The sequence below is a fragment of the Stegostoma tigrinum genome, chromosome 42 (assembly GCF_030684315.1).
Source record: "Stegostoma tigrinum isolate sSteTig4 chromosome 42, sSteTig4.hap1, whole genome shotgun sequence".
NCBI lineage: Eukaryota > Metazoa > Chordata > Chondrichthyes > Orectolobiformes > Stegostomatidae > Stegostoma > Stegostoma tigrinum.
In genome coordinates, this window is record NC_081395.1 from 4082399 (window position 1) to 4097463 (window position 15065).

The window sequence follows — 15065 nt, forward strand, 5'->3', positions numbered from 1 at the left end:
AAATCTCTGGTGACATGTGTCGGAGCAGAGAGAGAGAGAGAGAGAGAGAGAGAGATGAGGCCTAAAGGGAAGGCCTTGTGCAAACCCCTTCCCGTCCGCTCCCACCGCCCACATTCCCAATAGACCCAAACCCCTTCCCGTCCGCTCCCACCGCCCACATTCCCAATAGACCCAAACCCCTTCCCGTCCGCTCCCACCGCCCACATTCCCAATAGACCCAAACCCCTTCCCGTCCACTCCTACCCGCCCACATTCCCAATAGACCCAAACCCCTTCTTGTCCGCTCCCACTGCGCACATTCCCAAAGGACCCAAACCCCTTTCCATCCACTCCTACCCGCCCACATTCCCAATAGACCCAAACCCCTTCCCGTCCACTCCTACCCGCCCACATTCCCAATAGACCCAAACCCCTTCTTGTCCGCTCCCACTGCGCACATTCCCAATAGACCCAAACCCCTTCCCGTCCACTCCTACCCGCCCACATTCCCAAAGGACCCAAACCCCTACCCGTCCACTCCCACTGCCCACATTCCCAAAGGACCCAAACCCATTCCCATTCGATCCCACTGCCCACATTCCCAAAGGACCCAAACCCATTCCCATTCGATCCCACTGCCCACATTCCCAAAGGACCCAAACCTCTTCCCGTCCACTCCCACTGCCCACATTCCCAAAGGACCCAAACCCATTCCCGTTCGATCTTACGTTGTTCTGCCCGGTCCAGTACAGGAAGAATCCTTGTGGATCCACGCGGAGAGTGACGAGGGTCCTGTTCACAGGGTCCTAAGGACAAACACACATCAGATTGAGACCAGACTGTGACCCGGGCCAAGGGAACAGCTACATCCCCCAACAGGCTCCTCCCAGAGCAACCTCCACCAAGCTGCAGGGCCCTGCACCACCCTGTGGGGAACCCTCCGTCAGAAATTCGACCTAGTGGGGCATCACTGGTTTCTGCTGTTGTAACAACCTCCTGAAGGGTCAGTGCTGCACTGTCGGAGGCCATTCAGCCCATTTTCACAAGAACAGGAGGAGGCCATTCAGTCCTCTCCTCGAGCCTGTTACAGAGGAACAGGAAGGAGGCCATTAACCCCCGTTCGCTCTCCTGATGTTGATCCTGTTGAAAAGCTAAGGGGAGGAAAAGACATTGCCGGGGGGATTAAAGTTTCTGACCAATGGAATGAAAGATGGAGAATTGATGTATCCACAGCCACATTTCATCAGTAAAGCTTCAGAAGGAATCACACGAGAGTGATGGGAAAGTAACAAGACACTGGGGAGTGTTACTGAACAGGGAGACCTTGGGGAGCAGGTGCATAGCTCCCTGAAAGTGGAGTTGCAGGTAGACAGGGCGGGGGGGAAGGTGTTTGGGATGCTTCCCCTCATTGGTCGGTGCGTTGGGTATAGGGAGTTAGGAGGGTCATGTTGGGGCTGTACAGGACATTGGTTAGGGCCACTTCTGGAAAACTGTGTTCAATCCCGGTCTCCCTGCTGTAGGAAGGATGTTGTGAAACTGGAAAGGGTTCAGAAAAGATTTACAAGGATGTTGGAGGGTTTGAGCTACAGGGAGGGGCTGAATGGTCTGGGGCTATTTTCCCTGGAGCGTCGGGGGCTGAGGGGGGGACCTTATAGAGGTTTATAAAATCGTGAGGGGCACGGATAGGGTGAATAGACAAGGCCTTTTCCCCAGGGTGGGGGGGGGTCCTAAACTAGAGGGACATAGGGTTAAGGTGAGAGGGGGAGGATTTAAAAGGGACCTGAGGGGTAACTGTTTCACACAGAGGGTGGTGTGTGTATGGAATGAGCTGCCAGAGGAAGTGGTGGGGGCTGGTACAGTTACAGCATTTAAAAGGCATCCGGATGGGGACATGGATAGGAAGGGTTTAGTGGGATATGGGCTAAATGCTGGCAAATGGGGCTGGATTGATTTAGGATATCGGGTCAGCATGGACGGGTTGGGCCGAAGGGTCTGTTTCTGTGCTGTATGACTCTATAAGTCATCGAATTCTGCTGCCCATAGATAATATTTGTGCGTTGCCTGTGGGTGTGTGTTTTTGCATGTTTTTGAGAATATTAAAGTGTAGATTCCAGTTCTGGAGTTATAAGCTGGGCATTCGTGTTTCTTTTTGGGAGTTGGTTATAAAGACCGTGATGTTGCTGGGTAGGGAAAGCCCTGCTATGTGAAATACTCCGGACCCAAGTGCTCTGAAAGTGTGCCTGCTCTTGGTTTAATCGCCCTAACACCAGGCAGTCGCACTCCAGCTCAGGGGGGCCTTGTGAATGGGGGACAGGCCGAGTGGGAGCAATAGAGGGTAACAAAGTGTGGAGCTGGATGAACACAGCAGGCCCAGCAGCATCTCAGGAGCACAAAAGCTGACGTTTCGGGCCTAGACCCTTCATCAGGGAGGAAGCCTACTCCTGGTGGATCCCACTCAGAAAACATTTGGAAAGTCACACACACAGAAAGAGTCCTGGAGCCTCAGTGGGGGAAGGGTGAGACAACCCAAGTGATTCAGTGATGAATCAGTTACTGAGTGTGACAGAGTGACTGCTGTTACAGAGCACTCCCCACATGCCCTCACTCTCCTGTGTGCGCGCGCGTGTGTGTCTGTCTCTGTGTGTGTCTGTCTGTCTGTGTGTGTGTGTGTCTGTCTGTCTTTGTGTGTGTCTGTCTCTGTGTGTGTGTGTGTGTGTGTGTGTGTGTGTCTGTCTCTGTGTGTGTGTGTGTGTGTGTGTGTGTGTGTGTGTGTCTGTCTGTCTGTCTCTGTGTGTGAGTGTGTGTGTAGAGGCAGCTTTACTCTGCACCTAACCCCATGCTGTCCCTGTCCCTGGGAGTGTTTGATGGGGGGGGGACAGTGTAGAGGGAGCTTTACTCTGCACCTAACCCCGTGCTGTCCCTGTCCCTGGGAGTGTGTAATGGGGGACACTGTAGAGGGAGCTTTACTCTGCACCTAACCCCGTGCTGTCCCTGTCCCTGGGAGGTGCTGATGCTGAGGAACCTGTTAGTCTACATACCAACCATCGCTTCAGAGAATATCCTCACTCCCCACCCGCGTCACCCATTCCTGATGCAATGTGCTGTCCGCGAGGGTGGGGAGGGCAATGTGAGAGAGTGAGTGAGTGAGTGTGAGAGTGAGCGAGTGAGGGAGTGAGGGAGGGAGCGAGGGAGGGAGGAAGTGAGGGAGCGACGGAGGGAGGGAAGGAGTGAGGGAGCGACGGAGGGAGTAAACCTCACTCCGACTCACAGTGACCCTGCCTCACTGCCCCTGACTCAGTGAGGTCTGTCCCACCTCCTGTTTTATTAATGGGTCAGCACACAGAATGGGCCGAACTCCCTGGCCCTCTCTCATCCCATTGAAAACCAGGAGCCAATCAAACTCCCCTCATGGTATTTGATCCTTCTGCAATGAAATCACCTGCATTTACGTGGCGCCCTTTACTCAGTGGTCCCAGTGGCATCCAAACCTGCCCCTGAGCCACACCAGGGGAGACGGGGGTCGGGAGGCTGGAAGCTCAGTCACAGAGACTGGGTAAAGGAGAACTGAGAGAGAGAGGGAGTGAGATAGAGAGAGATGGAGAGAGATGGGAGAGAGAGAGAGAGAGGGGAGGAGGGAGAGAGAGACACAGAGAGAGAGAGAGAGGAGAGGGGGAGAGAGAGAGAGACAGAAATAGAGAGGAAGGAGAGGGGAAAAGGTGTGTGGAGATACAGGGAGAGAGAGGGTTAGAAGGGGAGTTTGAGAGAGGGAATTCCACAGATTAGGCTGATGAAAGTTACTTGTGTGTGTGTGTGTGTGTGTGTGTGTGTGTGTGTGTGTGTGTCTGTGTGTGTGTCTGTGTCTGTGTGTGTGTGTGTGTGTGTGTGTGGTGTCTGTGTGTGTCTGTGTGTGTTGTGAGAGAGAGTGTGTGTGTGTGTGTCTGTGTGTGTGTGTCTGTGTGTGTTGTGAGAGAGAGAGTGTGTGTGTGTGTGTGTGTGTGTCTGTGTGTGTTGTGAGAGAGAGAGAGAGAGTGTGTGTGTGTGTGTGTGTGTGTGTGTGTGTGTGTGTGAGAGAGAGAGTGTGTCTGGGTGAGTGAATGTGTGAGAGAGAGTGTGTGTGTCTGAGTGTGTGTGTGTGTGTGTCTGTGTGATTGAGTGTGTGGATGTGAGTGAGTGTGTGTGTGAGTGAGTGTGTGTGTGTGATTGAGTGTGTGTGTGTGTGTGTGTGTGTGTCTGTGTGACTGTGTGAGCCCGTACCCCAGAGGGAGTCAGTGTGTGTTTGGAACCCCAAACCCAGGTGCAGTCCTGTGAGTGGGCTACTCATTCCCCCCCCATGAAGCCGGGCTCACTGACCTCACGAGGGCCTCCCAAACATTTACAGAGTGAGGCCCAACCTCACAGCCCCTTGTCTTTTCAACAAAATGAAATTGATATCCAAGGCCGGGGTCAATCCAAAGAAACGTTCACCAAACATTTCGAAAACTTGCCACGGCTCTGCCAAAGTTTGACAAATGTTTCCAAAGTTTTACCAAACTTTTTTAAAGAAACTTTTCTGAAGCTTCTTTAAGAAACCTCTCACATTTTTCAAACTTTTCCGAAAGCTGTTTTCCATGCGTACTGACTCTCACCTGTTGGGACTGGGAGATTTCAGCAGTCTCTCTCTCTTTCTCTGTCTCCACCTCTCTCCGACATCCTTTTCCCCCATTTCAGTACTCACCTCATCCCACTTGGTGAATTTGCTGCCTTTCAAGAGCATTTTATGAACTTCCACAGGCTTCAGTTGGAGGGCATGGACCCCTGGATGAGGTCCAGCCATCGTGATGGCCTGGGGACCAGAACGCTGTGACCCCTACCCTCGTCTCTCTCACACACACACACACACACACAAACACACAATGGAATCATCCGAAACACCCTGCCTGGAGGCTTCAAACTCCTCCCCGCCCAGCAGAATCCAGAAGCCACTGCCTTGCAGAGGCACAGCAAGAAGATTGCAGTGTCTGTGCTGAAACACACAGAGCACAGCAGGATCCCACGATCTCTCAGCCCGTTGCCAGCACAGCCCCAATTCCTCTCCCAGCCCCTACCCAGCTGGCAACGTGAAACTTTCTCTCACATTGTTAAAGGTTGAAATATTTTCGCCCAAACGTAAAATTTCAACAAGGGCACAAGACCCCCTTGTGTCAGCACAGAGGGAGTGCCACACTGTCGGAGAGTCAGTGCTGAGGGAGCGGGCGCTGTCGGAGGGTCAGTGCTGAGGGAGCTGGCACTGTTGGAGGGTCAGTGCTGAGGGAGCGGGCACTATCGGAAGTTCAGTGCTGAAGGTCTGGAGGGGGTGACAGAGATGGGGAGGTGTAAGGGGTGACAGAGATAGGGAGGGGGGTTAGGGGCTGGAGGGGGTGACAGAGATAGGGAGGGGGTGTAGGGGCTGGAGGGGGTGACAGAGACAGGGAGGGGGTGTAGGGGCTGGAGGGGGTGACAGAGATAGGGAGGGGGTGTAGGGGCTGGAGGGGGTGACAGAGATAGGGAGGGGGTGTAGGGGGATGGAGGGGGTGACAGAAATAGGGAGGGGGGTGTAGGGGGATGGAGGGGGTTACAGAGATAGGGAGGGGGTGTAGGGGGCTGGAGGGGGTGACAGAGATAGGGAGGGGGTGTAGGGGCTGGAGGGGGTGACAGAGATAGGGAGGGGGTGTAGGGGCTGGAGGGGAGTGACAGAGATAGGGAGGGGCTGTAGGGGCTGGAGGGGGTGACAGAGATAGGGAGGGTGTGTAGGGGCTGGAGGGGGTGACAGAGACAGGGACGGGGTCTAGGGGCTGGAGGGGGTGACAGGGATATGGAGGGGGTGTAGGAGCTGGGGCGTGGGTTGAGACAGAGATGGGGGTGTAGGAGCTGGCGATGGGGCCTCTGTGAGGCGGGGGTCAGTCCGGGCTGTGGGCAGGTGCCTGAAGGTGATGCCAGCTCTCTGACTGGGACGATAGGGGCACAGCTGCCGGTGTGTGGTGGTGGGGGCTTCCTCACCACAGCTGGCACCTCCCGTGCCCTGCGACAGGAACCCATCTGTTCGCAGCTCCCTCCCACTGCCCAATGAAGCCTGGGTCCGCCCCGCAAGCTCGGATACTTATTGAGGGAGCTCAGGCTGAGTGGGGGGTTACTGCAGGGGAATTCGATCACGCAGTCAACGAGAGCTCTGCAGACAGAAAACGGTCTGACTGTGACAGCCCTGTGCTGGGGGAGGTTGCAGAGGGCATTTATAGAATTGCTTCTGCTGCACAGAAGTTGGGAGAGAGAGAGTGAGAGTGAGACTGAATTCATTGCTTTTGGGAAGAGAACAGAAAACAGACAAGATGACCCAAGTCGAACACCATATCACATATAACCACACCACATATGTGACTGAACATTACATGGAACAAGAGGAAGATTGGGACAGAGATCTCCTTCTTGATCCAGCCTGGGAAAAGCAGCAGAGAAAGGTAAGCCGAGAGGATGGTCTGGGACTGAAATAAATCTCTGCTCTTTCGAAACACAACATAAAGTCCCTCAAAGAACCCCCCAGCTTTAAACTGTTCCAATGATGGTTGAGGAGCATTTCAGGGGGAAGAAAAGATTGTTAAAAGGTTTTGAAGAGTCTTTAAAAGTTTTTGAGGCTTTGGAAGAGTTTCAGTGGTTTCCGAAGAGTTGGAAAAGTTTTTTCTGAAAGCTTCGGAGAGGTGTGCCTTCATAAAAATGTTCTGGAGAGTTTTTAAGCTGAACAGAAATCTTGGGGTTCCCTCAGTCCCTGTTCTGTGTGTGTGTGTGTGAGTGTGAGTGTGTTGTTGTGTGTGTGTGAGAGAGAGTGTGTGTGAGAGAGATTGTGTGTGTGAGAGTGTGTGTGTGTGTGTGTGAGAGAGAGAGAGAGAGTGTGTGTGTGTGTGTGTCTGTGTGTGTGTGTGTGTGTGTCTGTGTGTGTGTGTGAGTGGGTGTGTGTGAGAGAGAGAGTGTATGAGTGTGTGTGAGTGGGTGTGTCTTTAAACTTCAGATTTCTATGTTGAGAAACACTTTGTATGTTTTCCCAGAGATTTCGGGGTCGTGTGAATTTGCGGGTGGGGAAAGTAGGGGATGTTTGGAGGTCTGTCCTTTATTCTAAACTGAGAACTAACAAAATTGTTCGGATACCTTTGCTGTGGGATGATTAATTCTCTCCCGAACAGTTGGCCTTTTCCTTTGGGCCGAGGTTGGGATTTTTCAAGGTGATCTTGTGCAGCCTGCAGGAACCGGAATGCTCCCAGAGCCGAACCTCGCTTTTACGAGGTTCCATAAGTAGATGCTGATGTTTGCTTTTTGGACTGTGCGCTTTGACCGGGTGTTGAGTTTCTCTGTGCTCATTGCTTACCTTCTTAAATATCATCGGCTATCTTTAAGCAGAGAAATCTTCAGCAGCTGGGCAATTTCTCAGAAGATGTGATTAATTACGGTGTGAGAGCCGGGAGAGAGGGTCCATACCACTCCAGCAGTGCATTATAAACTATTTCATTCCAGTGCCAGTGTAGAGCAGTGCCCAGTGCCAGTTTAGCCTCTTAACTATGTCAGTGTTGGGCTTTCCAGGTACATTGTGCCAGTGCAAACTGCCCTGGAGCGCTGTGCCAGTGCAAACTGCCCTGGAGCGCTATGCCAGTGCTAACTGCCCTGGAGCGCTGTGCCAGTGCTGATAGTCCTGGTGAAATGTGCCAGAGCTAATGGCCCTGGAGCACTGTGCCAGTGCTAACAGCCCTGGAGCGCTGTGCCAGAGCTAATGGCCCTGGAGCGCTGTGCCAGTGCTAACAGTCCTGGTGCAATGTGTCAGTGCAAACAGTCCTGGAGCGCTGTGCCAGAGCTAATGGCCCTGGAGCGCTGTGCCAGTGCTAACAGTCCTGGTGCAATGTGCCAGTGCAAACAGTCCTGAAGCGCTGTGCCAGAGCTAATGGCCCTGGAGCGCTGTGCCAGTGCTAACAGTCCTGGTGCAATGTGCCAGTGCAAACAGTCCTGGTGCAATGTGCCAGTGCAAACAGTCCTGGAGCGCTGTGCCAGAGCTAATGGCCCTGGAGCGCTGTGCCAGAGCTAATGGCCCTGGAGCACTGTGCCAGTGCTAACAGCCCTGGAGCACTGGGCCAGAGCTAACAGTCCTGGACTGTTGTGCCAGTGCTAATGACCCAGGAGCGCTGTGCCAGAGCTAACGGTCCTGGGCCATCATGCCAGTGCTAATGACCCTGGAGTGCTGTGCCAGTGCTAACGGTCCTGGGGCGCTGTGCCAGTGCAAATTGCCCTGGAGAACTGTGCCAGTGCTAACAGTCCTGGTGCAAAGTGCCAGAGCTAATGGCCCTGGTGCACTGTGCCAGCGCTAACGGCTCTGGTGCACGGTGCCAGTGCTAACTGTCCTGGAGCACTGTGCCAGCGCTAACTGTCCTGGAGAACTGTGCCAGTGCTAACAGTCCTGGTGCACTGTGCCAGCGCTAACGGCTCTGGTGCACAGTGCCAGCGCTAACTGTCCTGGAGCACTGTGCCAGTGCTAACTGTCCTGGCGCAGTGTGCCAGCGCTAACTGTCCTGGAGCACTGTGCCAGCGCTAACTGTCCTGGAGCACTGTGCCAGTGCTAACTGTCCTGGAGCACTGTGCCAGTGCTAACTGTCCTGGAGCACTGTGCCAGCGCTAACTGTCCTGGAGCACTGTGCCAGTGCTAACTGTCCTGGAGCACTGTGCCAGTGCTAACTGTCCTGGCGCAGTGTGCCAGCGCTAACTGTCCTGGAGCACTGTGCCAGCGCTAACTGTCCTGGAGCACTGTGCCAGCGCTAACTGTCCTGGAGCACTGTGCCAGTGCTAACTGTCCTGGAGCACTGTGCCAGTGCTAACTGTCCTGGCGCAGTGTGCCAGCGCTAACTGTCCTGGAGCACTGTGCCAGCGCTAACTGTCCTGGAGCACTGTGCCAGTGCTAACTGTCCTGGCGCAGTGTGCCAGCGCTAACTGTCCTGGAGCACTGTGCCAGCGCTAACTGTCCTGGAGCACTGTGCCAGTGCTAACTGTCCTGGCGCAGTGTGCCAGTGCTAACTGTCCTGGCGCAGTGTGCCAGCGCTAACTGTCCTGGAGCACTGTGCCAGTGCTAACTGTCCTGGAGCACTGTGCCAGTGCTAACTGTCCTGGCGCAGTGTGCCAGCGCTAACTGTCCTGGAGCACTGTGCCAGCGCTAACTGTCCTGGCGCACTGTGCCAGTGCTAACAGTCCTGGAGCACTGTGCCAGCGCTAACTGTCCTGGCGCACTGTGCCAGTGCTAACTGTCCTGGCGCAGTGTGCCAGCGCTAACTGTCCTGGCACAGTGTGCCAGCGCTAACTGTCCTGGCGCAGTGTGCCAGCGCTAACTGTCCTGGCACAGTGTGCCAGCGCTAACTGTCCTGGCGCAGTGTGCCAGCGCTAACTGTCCTGGCACAGTGTGCCAGTGCTAACTGTCCTGGCGCAGTGTGCCAGCGCTAACTGTCCTGGCGCACTGTGCTGGGGAAAAGGCAGTCAGGGGATTTGGCCGCTGGAGTGTCAGAAATGAGCTGTAAAATGAGAGGCAGTGATGTTTCAGGACTGGAATACCCACCGCAGTGCCACTAATTATATCCTGGCTGAGTCGCGAGGAGTGAGTGAGGGAGCGAGGAGCCTGTGTGGCAGGAATGACTGATCTGAGCAGATCTATTTAAGCTCCGGTGAAACTATTTTTATAAACTGACGAAGGTCCCTGGCCCGGGGAGCGAGGGGTGGGGTGCGGCTGAATGACCAGCTCACAGTCATTATTGACGCCTGGTGTTGAGAGAGAGGCGTGTGCCCTGCACCCTGACAGTCACAAAGAGGACACTGCGCCTGGGGGTGGGGGGAGACTGTCGCAGTGAGCTTGTACAAGGCTCAGGAACAGTCTGGGGGAGAGGGCATTGGGCTAAGGATGATCATTAACCCACTCTCCAACAGGTACTCACTGACTGCCCCCAAATGCTTCCTGTGAGCATTCACCAACAACCCCCTCACTCCTTCCAGGCACTTCTCTCTCTCTCTGGCTTTCTCTCTCTTTCTCTCTCTCTCTGTCTCTCTCTCTCTGTGTCTCTCTCTCTGTGTCTCTCTCTCTGTCTCTGTGTCTCTCTGTCTCTGTCTCTCTCTCTCTGTCTGTCTCTCTCTTTCTGTGTCTCGATATCTCTCCCTCTCCCTCTCTCACTCACTGTCTCTGTCTCTCTGTGTTTCTTTCTCTCTCTCTCTCTCTCTCTCTCTCTCTCTCTGTCTGTCTGTCTCTCTCTCTCTGTGTCTGTCTCTGTGTCTCTCTGAACAGGGAGGGGGGGTCTCAGACCTGCTCACATACACTGCCCTCCAGCCCCTTGGCCCCACTGTGGAGAGACAGGGACGTATACAGGATCCTCTGTAGGGCTTGCCCCGTGGTTATGATAGGGGCACAGGCTCTGCAGTTCCCTCCCCCGCTCCCTGAGGGGTGTGCTGGGGTTTGGGGGTCAGTTATTCCTGGGTTATGCCGAGGGTGGGAGGGAGAAGGGGATCTCTCTGTGGATCAGATAGACTGAGCCCTGTCTCCCCAGGAGGAAGAGGTCAGACTGAGCCCTGTCTCCCCAGGAGGAAGAGGTCAGACTGAGCCCTGTCTCCCCAGGAGGAAGAGGTCAGACTGAGCCCTGTCTCCCCAGGAGGAAGAGGTCAGACTGGAGCTGGGCTATATCTATTGCTCCATATTTAACCAACTCCTTTAGAATGAGTGACCCAGTAGGACCTAGTTACAATTTCATGGATTTCTGTAACAGTGAGAGCAGCAAACTCTGAGGCCAGCTCCCTGGGACTGGATTCCGACACCGGATTCTGACAGCACCGGACTGTGAACTCTGCCCTGGGAATGAACAGTTTTGGGGCTTGTAGGGGGTCAGTTGTGGGCTGGTGGGGGTGGGCTTGCGGGTGGCGTCAGACACAATTGTATTCGGCAGCAGTGTGAACTTGCATTTATCTACTGCCTAAGTGGAACCCGCTTCCAACACCACCTCCCCCCGCCCCCACTACCCCACTGAAAAGGCAGCTCACGGGAGTAGCCGGCTCTAGAGGCAATGAGGGTGTGTGTGAAGGCTCCAGCAGTGGAAGAGCCAACATGGCCTGGTTTGATGGTGGAGGGGGGAATTCAGGAATATAACGGCATTTTGGGGAGGGGGGGCCAACTTCAGACACTGTTGCTCTACGAGAACGGCAGGGGGACTGCGGGAGGTGGGCGTCGGTGAGGGAAGAGGTGGGGTCTGGGGGAGGGAGGTGGAGGTTCGGGGGGAGTTGGGGGTGAGGCAGAGTTTGGTGGTTGAGTCATTGTTGGGGGGGGTTTTGCAGACAGGTGGGGGTGAGGCATTAGGGGAGCCTGGGAGGGCAGTACAGTGTGTGGGGGAGAATGAACATCGGAGTTTCAGGTGATGTAGCCCAGAGCTAGCACAGAGATGGGATAAGGGAGTGGATAATGAGGCGTAAAGGGATAGGATAAAAAGATAGGGATGAGGTGGGAGATTGAGCATGGGGGAGAGGATGGGGTTGGCGTTGAATGTAGGTTTGGTTTGGGGATGGGGTTGGCGGGAATAGGGGGAGGGAGGGAGTTTAGTGTTGGGGGTGGGGATGGAATCAGTGATTGGTATGGAGCCAGGGTGGGGGTGGGATTGGGGTGGGGTTTGAGGTGGGGGTGGGAATTGGTATGGGAATGGGGTTGGGGATGGGGTTGGGGTTGGATGTGGGGGTGAGTATGGGGTCAGTGATGGGTATGGGGGCAGGGATGGGTGTGGGGGATGGGGTTGAGTGTGGCGGATGGGGTTGAGTGTGGAGAATGGGGTTGAGTGTGGGGGGTGGGGTTGAGTGTGGGGGATGGGGGTGTGGGATGGGGGTGTGGATGGGGGTGGGGGTGAGTGTGGGGGATGGGGGTGTAGGATGGGGGTGGGGTTAAGTGTGGGGTGTGGGGTGGGGGATGGGGGTGGGGTTGAGTATGGGGGTTGGGGGTGTAGGATGGGAGTGGGGTTGAGTGTGGGGTGTGGGGAATGGGGGTGAGGTTGAGTTTTGGGGATGGGGTGGGGGATGGGGGTGGGATTGAGTGTCGGGTATGGGGTGGGGGATGGGGGTGGGTTTGAATGTGGGGGGTGGGGTGGGGTGTGGGGGTGGGTTTGAATGTGGGGGGTGGGGTGGGGTGTGGGGGTGGGTTTGAGTGTGGGGTGTGGGGAATGGGGGTGGGGTTGAGTGTCGGATATGGGGTGGGGGATGGGGGTGGGGTTGAGGGTGGGGGATGGTGGTGGGGTTGAGTGTGGGGGAGGGGGTGGGGGATGGGAGCGGAGTTGAGTGTGGGGGGTGGGGTTTGGGGATGGGTTGGGGGATGGGGGTGAGGTTGAGTGTCGGGGGGGGGGTGGGGGATGGGGGTGGGGTTGAGTGTCGGGGATGGGGTGGGGTTGAATGTGGGGGGTGGTGGATGGGGGTGGGGTTGAGTGTCGGGGATGGGGTGGGGGTGAATGTGGGGGGTGGTGGATGGGGGTGGGGGTGGGGGTGTGATGTGGGAAACTGCAGCTGCATGACTATTGGCATCTTGGGGCTTCTCATATGGGCATGAGGAAGGGGAGAGGGGTCTTGAGAGGAATCACTGAGTCTCACAGCTCGGAAGCTGACCCTTCGGCCCATCCAGCCCGTGCTGACCATAATCCCAAAGTAAACCAGCCCCACCTGCCTGCTCCTGGCCCACATCCCTCCAAACCTTTCCCTATCCATGGACTGTTAAATGCCGTGACTGCCCCACACCCACCCCTTCCTCTGGGAGCTCATTCCGCGCACGAACCACCCTCTGTGAGGAACATAGTTGCCCCTCAGGTCGTTTCTAAGTCTCTCCCCCTCTCCATAAAAATATGCCCCTGGTCTCGAAATGCCCACCCTGTGGGGAACTAAATCCTTGGCTATTCACCCCATCTCTGCCCCTCATGATCTTATAAACCTCAATAAGGTCACCCCTCGATCTCCTGCACTCCAGCGAAAAATCCCCCAGCCCATCCTGCCTCTCTACAACTCAACCCCCACCCAGCCAACTCCCGGAAACTTCCTGGGAAGTTACTTTGGAGCCTGCTCTAGATGAAATAATACCCTTCCTATTACAGCACGGGGGCTGAGTGGAGCTGCAGGGGGTTTGGAGGGAGGGGAGAGGGATACTGGCTCAGGGTGGGCCCGTGAGGGTAGGGTTGTTTTCCAGAAGAGGGGCTCACTGCGTCTGCGGTACCACACTGGGACACAGCGGGGAGGCCATGGTGCACCAAGGGTTTGAGAGGTGGGAGGGGGGACCCTCACTTTGGGGTGAGTCGATGTGAGGACACTGGAAGGGGAGGCAGTCAGGGTGAAGGGGATGGTCTGAGTGTACTTCCTCTGCTCGAGGGGGTCGGAATGGTGAGCACTTGGGAATGGATGGGGAGCAGCTGGAACACAGCAGAGCCATGAGAACAGAGCCGCACTGTCGGAGGGGCTGAGGGAGCGGCACTGTCGGAGGGTCAGTGCTGAGGGAGGGGGCACTGTCGGAGGGTCAGTGCTGAGGGAGGGGACACTGTTGGAGGGTCAGTGCTGAGGGAGTGGGCACTGTCAGAGGGTCAGTGCTGAGGGAGTGGGCACTGCCGGACGGTCAGTGCTGAGGGAGCGGGCACTGTCGGAGGGTCAGTGCTGAGGGAGTGGGCACTGTCGGAGGGTCAGTGCTGAGGGAGCGGGCACTGCCGGACGGTCAGTGCTGAGGGAGCGGGCACTGTCGGAGGGTCAGTGCTGAGGGAGTGAGCACTGTTGGAGGGTCAGTGCTGAGGGAGTGGGCACTGTCAGAGGGTCAGTGCTGAGGGAGCTGGCACTGTGGGAGGGTCAGTGCTGTGGGAGTGGGCACTGTCGGAGGGTCAGTGCTGAGGGAGTGGGCACTGTCGGAGGGTCAGTGCTGAGGGAGTGGGCACTGTCGGAGGGTCAGTGCTGAGGGAGTGGGCACTGCCGGACGGTCAGTGCTGAGGGAGCGGGCACTGTCGGAGGGTCAGTGCTGAGGGAGTGGGCACTGTCGGAGGGTCAGTGCTGAGGGAGTGGGCACTGCCGGACGGTCAGTGCTGAGGGAGCGGGCACTGTCGGAGGGTCAGTGCTGAGGGAGTGAGCACTGTCGGAGGGTCAGTGCTGAGGGAGTGGGCACTGTCGGAGGGTCAGTGCTGAGGGAGCTCGCACTGTGGGAGGGTCAGTGCTGTGGGAGTGGGCACTGTCGGAGGGTCAGTGCTGAGGGAGCTGGCACTGTGGGAGGGTCAGTGCTGAGGGAGTGGACACTGTCGGAGGGAGGGTCAGTGCTGAGGGAGCTGGCACTGTGGGAGGGTCAGTGCTGAGGGAGCTGGCACTGTCGGAGGGTCAGTGCTGTGGGAGTGGGCACTGTCGGAGGGTCAGTGCTGAGGGAGCGGGCACTGTCGGAGGGTCAGTGCTGAGGGAGCGGGCACTGTCGGAGGGTCAGTGCTGAGGGAGCGGGCACTGTCGGAGGGTCAGTGCTGAGGGAGCGGGCACTGTCGGAGGGTCAGTGCTGAGGGAGCGAGCACTGTCGGAGGGTCAGTGCTGAGGGAGCCGGCACTGTCGGAGGGTCAGTGCTGAGGGAGCGGGCACTGTCAGAGGGTCAGTGCTGAGGGAGTGGGCACTGTCGGAGGGTCAGTGCTGAGGGAGCGGGCACTGTCAGAGGGTCAGTGCTGAGGGAGCGGGCACTGTCAGAGGGTCAGTGCTGAGGGAGCGGGCACTGTCGGAGGGTCAGTGCTGAGGGAGCAGGCACTGTCGGAGGGTCAGTGCTGGGGGAGCGGGCACTGTCGGAGGGTCAGTGCTGAGGGAGCAGGCACTGTCGGAGGGTCAGTGCTGAGGGAGCAGGCACTGTCGGAGGGTCAGTGCTGTTTGCATGTGTATGTTTGGGACACACTATATGCGTGTGTGGGTCTGCCTGTGTGTGTGAGGTGAGAGTGTACGTGTGTGGTGTATGTGCCTCTGGGCACGTGAGTTAGTTTGTGTGTGTGTGTGTGTGTGTCTGGGTGAGAGTGTCTGGGTGAGTGTGTCTGGGTGAGTGTGTGTGTGAGTGTGTC

General features: G+C 56.5%; 1 protein-coding gene across 1 annotated transcript in view; it reads left to right on the forward strand.

Moving 5' to 3' along the window:
* Positions 1–6098: 6098 nt before the first annotated feature.
* Positions 6099–15065, forward strand: part of LOC125449288 (alpha-actinin-2) — a 70755-nt gene continuing 61788 nt past the window's right edge. The window contains exon 1 of the mRNA XM_059641509.1: positions 6099–6449. Coding sequence (XP_059497492.1) covers positions 6321–6449 — 129 coding nt within the window. The 5' untranslated portion in view covers positions 6099–6320. The remainder of the gene's footprint in view (positions 6450–15065) is intronic.